General features: G+C 49.4%; 1 protein-coding gene across 1 annotated transcript; it reads left to right on the top strand.

The window, feature by feature from the left end:
• Nucleotides 1-350: 350 nt before the first annotated feature.
• LOC113930863 (melanoma-associated antigen B2-like) lies at nt 351-3,901 on the top strand. Its single transcript, XM_027608435.1, has 2 exons — nt 351-417; nt 2,300-3,901. Exon 2 carries the CDS (start codon nt 2,361-2,363, stop codon nt 3,387-3,389), a length of 1,029 nt encoding a protein of 342 aa, XP_027464236.1. The 5' UTR covers nt 351-417; nt 2,300-2,360; the 3' UTR covers nt 3,390-3,901.
• The last annotated feature ends 3,164 nt before the right edge of the window (nt 3,902-7,065 follow it).

Genomic DNA, 7,065 nt, shown 5'->3' with positions numbered 1-7,065 from the left:
TGCCCTGGGAACGGAGCCTGCTTAAGATGCTCCCTCTCCCTCCCCCCCCCTTCCTACCCTCCTCTCTCTTTCAAAAGAAAAAACAAAACAAAACGCCTCCCCGAGCCCTGTTGCTGCTTTCAGGCTTGTGCGGCTCAGGAAGGAGTACCCCCGAGCGGCAGGACCAGAGATTCCCCTCTAGGGACTCAGGAGGGTGGGGGCCCTGGGGGCTGGCCGGCTTGGGCCGGCAGAGGGAGGAGCCACAAGCGCTGGCGTCCCACAGAGCCCCGCCCACCCCTGCTTTCAGCCCCCGGAGACCCCTGTGCCGCCGCCCCCGGATGTGGATCTCCTGACTTCCGTTCTGGGCGGGACCTCGACCACTGGGCGCGGCGGTTCGTTGGGCGGCGGACAGTTTCCTGGGACCGGTCTAAAGTCAAGGTGAGGACCCTGGGGGGGACTGAAGAGACTGTTCCCCGCCCCCATAACGAAGTTGGCCCCCCGAACCTGCCCCTTCGGTCGGGCTTTGGGAGGTCCCAGCGGACTGGCTGGCCGAATTTGGCCTAGAAAGTCTCGCAGAGGAGGCCTTGGTCTATGGGAGTAGTCCCGATTGTACACGTGGAAGAGAGCTACGTCCTAAAAGGATTCACAGTGAGGGCCCCGAGGGCTATGAGCAGACCTTTACCCGACAGATCGGGCCACACTGGCAAGCCCCCCTGTACTCTGGTCTCGGAGGCTCCAGGAAGGGTAGACACACGTTGAGAGAGCTGCTTTTCCCTCTAGCAACTAAGGGAATTGAGGGCTCTACCTCTCAACTCCCAAACTCAGCATGGGAGGCTCTGGGCAGAGCTGGCAGGCTGAGGTGCCCCCTCATTTTCTCTGAAGGTGGTCTCAGGAAGCGGGGGAGGGCCTTGGTTTAATGGAGCAAGCTCCTTTCAGCAAAATGGACCCAGTTCCTAACAGGAGTTGAGGCTGTGATACCCAGTGAGAATGGAGGACCCCTCCCAGAAAGGGGCCACATAAAGCCCTATCTCTGTTTTCACGCCTGGAAAACATGGGCATGGTGACATGATACCTTATACTCACTTCTTCCTAGGGCGGTGAGGGACCAGGTCAAAGTGGGCAGCCTCAAGCCAGCAGAGGGAGGATTTGAGATTATGCCAGGTGTCAAGAGTGAAAATCTTGAGAACTGTTCACATGTCCCGTGCCATATCAGTGGGGCCCCAAAGAATCCTGCCTATTATCAGCTCTGGGAGACCTCAAGGATAGGTATCAGACAGAAGTGTTCATCAGTCGCCACTCCACGGTAGCAGGCCAGTGAGGGTCTTGGTGTGAGGGGAGCGGTTCTAGGTCAGCAGAGGAAGAAATCTTAGACCCTGTCGTGAGTGAGATTTAGACCTTGAGTTGGGATCCTGTGGGGGACCACCTACCTTAGGACATCAACCTGCCTGCAATAGCTTTTACCATGTTTGGTCAGATAAGGTTGTCTTCACTACTTCCTCTTGGGACTCAGGGAGGTTTGCTCTTACTATGAGGACATAGGCATCAGTTCAAGAAAAAGTGGAGCTTCTCTACCAGGAGCAAATTTGAGGAACCTGAGTAAGGAATCAAGGGGTCATCCAATCCTGAATAGAGGAGACATCAAAACATCCCATCTTAACCCTTTGATTTCAGCCCTTGAAATCACAGGGAAGGGCTGTCAGGTTGAGCATCCTCCTCAATTCTTTATATTAGGTCTAAAGGCAGTGATATTCTTAGTCTGAAGGCACAGCCACCAGTCAACAAAGGGGAGTGGTACCGAGCCTTTCAAGGAGCCAAGATGAGGACCTTAAAGGAAGGCTGAGGATTCCAGTGAATTCAGGACATACAGGACCTTACTGAGCTCTCAGCACTGGGTATTCCCTAGCAGGGAGGTAGGCTGAGGCATCCCTTCAGTTCCTTCTCCTGGGTCCCAGGGAGCTTTGAGGCATCACCTTCAAAGCAGCAGAGGGGAGGGTGCCCCAGCTTTGCCAAGAATTGACATGATTATACTAAAGATAAACTGAGAGGACCCAACATGCCAGAACACAGGGGGCCTCACTGCAGACACCTGCTCTCACCTGAGTAAACCCAAGGCAGGGCTAGCAGGATGCAAATAAGACACACTTTAAGGGTTCTATGGTTCCTCTCTGGGCTTCTTAGGGAATAGGCTGACCAGGAGCACAGGATCCTGTAGGGTCCTAGAACAGTACCCTCAAGGACCCTGCAGAGGTGGCCTTTGATAAAACCAAGGTGGAATCTACCTGTTGAAGGTGATAAAACCATCTTGCTCTCCCTCCTTCAGGGGCCCAAATCACCTGTTCACTGGCTCACACCCTTACCTGCCATCCCTGATCACAGCCATTATGCCTCGTGGTCAGAAGAGTAAGCTCCGTGCTCGTGAGAAACGCCGCCATAACAGAGATGAGACCCGAGGTCTTATGAGTGCTCAGGCCACCACAGCAGAGGAGGAAGAGACCAGTCCTTCCTCCTCTCCTGTTTTTGGGGATGCTCCCTCAGGCTCCCCTGTTCCTGGCACTTCCCAGGAGCCCCAGGAAGGTGTGGCCACCACCAGTGCTGCTGCAGGTGTTTCACGCCCGAGATCTAATGTAGGTGCCAAAAGCCAGGTTGAGGAAAATAAAAATTCCTCTCAGGCCTCAACTTCTACTGAGAGTGCTAGCAAAGATCCTCTAACCAGGAGGGTGGGGATGTTGATGCAGTTCCTGCTGTATAAGTATAAATTGAAGGAGCCCATTAAAAAGGCAGACATGCTGAAGATCATCAACAAAAGGTACAGGGAGCACTTCCCCGAGATCCTCCGGAAAGCCTCCGAGCGCATGGAGCTGGTCTTTGGCCTAGAATTGAAGGAAGTCAAGCCAGGCGGTCACTCCTATACCCTCGTCAGCAGCCTAGACCTCACCGGTGATGGCAGTGTGAACAGCGCCTGGGGCTTTCCTAAGAATGGGCTTCTCATGCCTCTCCTCGGTGTGATCTTCTTGAGTGGCAACTGCGCTTCTGAGGAAGATATCTGGGAATTCCTGAATATTTTGGGTATCTATGATGGAAGGAGGCACTTCATCTTTGGGGAGCCCAGGAAGCTCATCACCCAAGATTTGGTGCAGGAAAAGTACCTGGAATACCGCCAGGTGGCCAACAGTGATCCTCCACGCTACGAGTTCCTGTGGGGCCCCAGGGCCCACGCTGAGACCAGCAAGATGAAAGTCCTAGAGTTTCTGGCCAAGATCCATGATACCGTCCCCAGTGCCTTCCCGCCGCATTATGAAGAGGCTCTGCGAGATGAGGAAGAGCGAGCCCGAGCCACAGCTGGGGCTGCCTCTACTACCAAGGCCGGTGCACGTTCCCGGGCCAAGTCCAGCCGCTCCTCTCGTCCCTAGACAGGGCTGAGGCAGATTCTTCGCTTTGTTGTTGGAAAGGCCTGTTAACTAGTGTTCCTGATAAGCACAAATAACTTGCTATCTTTTTGTTTGTTTATTTACATGTTTCAAGCAGTGTTCCTTTCAACAGAAAGTTTATTTAGATTCAGAATATAAGTTTATGAGTGACATGGATCACACATTTATTGCTGTTTATCAGGTTTAGGAGTAAGAGTTTGTTTTTGTTTTTGTTTTTTTGAAATACAAATTAGAAATCCTTAAGTCACTTTTGTGATCCGGAGCAAGCTAACATGGCTTTAGGATAGGAATATCCTTGGAAAAGTGAGAGTTCCACACTAAAATAGTTGGGATCAGAAGGTAGATAGATGGATGGATTAATGGATGGATGGATGGATAGATAGATCGAGTAAAAATTGGTTAATTCTTGGTTTGTCTTACTTTTTGTAAATTTAAAAGACATACCTCAATTTGTTTATGTTTGTCAAGAATGTTTAAGAATATAAATCATAGTGAATCAGACCTCTTTATTCGTGTCTCTTATTTCACACAGACATTGAGCATCTGTTCTTGGGAAGTCTTCATGCTTGTACTGGGGATGTTTAGTCAAAGAAGACCCAGCCACTGCCCATACAATTATAGATTCTAGGAGCAGCTGTCCTTAGGGAAGAGGGTGAGATAGTACTTCATAAAGAACAAGTGAAGAGCATGGTAAAGAGGGGGCTAAGAGAACATATTACTGAGTTTTCATTCCTAAGCAGAATTTTGGCTGATTGGGAGGTTTTTCTTGGCCAGAGCACTGCATATTCTCTGACATGTCTTAGTTGTAAAAAAACAAAACAAAACTCAGCCGCATAGATGGTAATGTCTGAGGTCAAGATAATCATAGTAATAACTGCCATTCCCTAATGTCTCAGTACAAGACAGGCCCAGCAACAGATGCTTTCTGTACATTACACATACTCCACCAGTCCTACAAGATAGGGCTCATCAAACTTACTTCATAGAGAAGAGCTTGCGGCTCATAGAGTTCGGCAGTGTGCCAAAATTCACAGGGCTAGCAAATGACGAGGCTGGGACTCGACTCCTGGTCTCAATTATTATAGAGCCCACAACTATTTTACTCCTCCAACCCTGAGCCACACCCTGTATTTCTTATTTCAGTTTTCTTCTCAATACTTCAAAATTTGTCTTAGGTGATAAAAAGAATGGCTTTGTGTCCAAACTGCTGGATTGGAATATATAGTCAGAACAAAAAGAATACCAAAATAATTAAGAGGTATAATTAAATAAATGACAGGATTAGGTGACAGTATGACCATCTACATTTGCAATGTTAAAACACCTCAGAAGATCAGGGGCTGTCAGAATCAGCCTGGACAATCTGTTACCTGTTGGGAGATCTCCCAGAACAGAAGCTACATGAGAATCCTCACCTGGCTGACAAACGGAAGGAATAGCTTAAGTGTATTTTTTTCCCATGATGGCCCACCACCTGGCCTGGGATTCCTGCCTTGTGCTACAGCTTCCCCATTTCACATCACTCCCAGGATGGAGGCGCATCCTCTGCAAGGTTTGCAAAGCAGAAACTGCTCCAGAGGTACAGAGCTATGGAATTTCCCGGGAAGCCTTAAGTCCTAGAGACAGAAACCAAGGTGAGGACCCTTGTAGAAGGATTGGGGAGACCCACACTGCAGAATATAGGGGATGCCAGGGACTTCAGTCCCCTCTGTTCTTAAGCACAGATGGTCTCAGACACAGTTGTCAGGCTGAGCATACCATCACTAAGAGTTAAGGCTTCTCACTGGCGTAAGAGCCTTCATCTAAGGGCAGAGTCCTCAGGTCATTAGAGAAAGGAGGGTCAGTCTCTCAGAAATCATGGAGATAGACCTGAAGGAGGACAATGAAAGGACCCAGCCGGAACAGTAGGATCCCATAAAAATCCTGTCCCAATTGTCAGCTCTGTGAGTTCCGAAGTGTTGCCTGTGGTGAACACTGACTTTTGCCTCAGGTCCTGGGAAGGTGTGGCCTTTGTCTGAAGGCTGTATCTTCAGATCAGCAGAGAGGGTGGAGTCCCGGGAAGGGTGAAGACACTGTGTGTGGACATGGGGATCACCCAACCCGCAACTGACAGTACTACACCAAACACCTTCTTTACTGTTCGCCTGGGAGGCGCAGGCAAGACCTGGCAGGCTCAAGTGCCCCCCCCCCCCACTTCTGCCTGGAGGGTCGCATGGGAATGAAGGCCTTGGTTTACCTGCTGGCCGTTGGGAAGTGGAATCCCAGCCATGACAATATCACCATAAGAGTCCTGTATGAGGGGGCGCCTGGGGGGCTCAGTCAGTTAAGCATCCGACTCTCGGTTTTGCCTCAGATCCTGAGCTCCTGGGTGGTGGGATTGAGCCCCATATGAGCTCCAACGCTCAGCAGGGAGTGGGCTTGAAGAGTCTCTCCCTCTGCCCCTCCCACCACTCACACACGTGCGCTCACTCGCTCTCTTTCTCTCTAAAGTAAATAAATATTTAAAAGAAAAATCCTGCGTGAGGAATGAGGCAACCAACTACTCTATACCGGGTATATTATGATATGCCAGAGCAATAATAGTACTAAAATAAATGTGAGGTGTGAATAAAGGGGAAAAAAGATAATATTTGCAGGCTATAGGATCATCTGCATATGTGATTTCAGATAACCTTAAAAGATCAGGGACTCAAAAAAACTCTCTGACTCAGCCACTTCCTTATAAAAAGTAAATGTATTAGAACAGAGGTTACATGAGACCTTAAGCCTGGCCAGGAAAAAGGATAGACCAACATAGTTTATTTCTCTTACAGCCCACTTACCTGGGCCCCCTGATATGTGCAGTTGTGGATTTCCCATCTCCTATCACTCTTAGGACAAGGACCCATTCTCTTCAAGGTTCAGAGTAGGGAAATGGCTCAGGAATTTTCGGGGATGTGGCATTGCCCAAAAAGCCCGTAATGGAAGTGACAAGAGCCTTTAGGAGGATACCCATGAACCAGAACTGGGGAAAGGAGGAAGCAACATCCCAGAATATTGGGTGTTACAGAGACAGCAGCCCCTGCCTTCTCTCAAAGCCAGAAGGCTCCAGGCAGAGCTGTCAGCCTGGGAATCTCCTCACTGTTTCAACACAGTTGTCAGGGTCTTGAGAGCTTTGGTCTGAGGAAGGCAATCTCAGGTCAGAAGAGGGAGTTATCAGATATAAATGTGGGAGTTCCCTTTAAAAGAACGAAGGAAGCACCTACCCAGAACCCTGGTGGCCCATAGAGTCCAGTTCCTGCTGTCAGCCCTTGGGGGTCCTGAATTCATCACATGATGAAGTGTAAAGAGGCTTTGAGACATGAGCGAGAACGTGAGCCAGGGTGGCTGGCAGGCCTGGCACTGCTGCCAGGACCAGGGAATGTGCCAGGGCCGAGACCAGTAGCAACTCCCACATCTAGTGAAGTCGGAGTAGGGTGGGGGGATTTTTCATCTTGTAAAAAGAGAGGTCAGCATTCTAAGTAGTGAAGCACCTAGGTGGAGCTGAAAGGAACACATTGTATATGTCTTCTTTTTGTTCTTGCTTTACTTGAGTAAGTGGGAGATTTATCTGTTTTTATTTTGGGGTTTCTTTTTGGTACTCTTAAAATACTGTTCCTTGAAATAGAAGGTTTATTTG

This window comes from Zalophus californianus, chromosome X (assembly GCF_009762305.2).
Source record: "Zalophus californianus isolate mZalCal1 chromosome X, mZalCal1.pri.v2, whole genome shotgun sequence".
Classification (NCBI taxonomy): domain Eukaryota; kingdom Metazoa; phylum Chordata; class Mammalia; order Carnivora; family Otariidae; genus Zalophus; species Zalophus californianus.
Note: the sequence above shows the minus strand (reverse complement) of the source record. Positions and strands in the feature narration are given on the sequence as shown.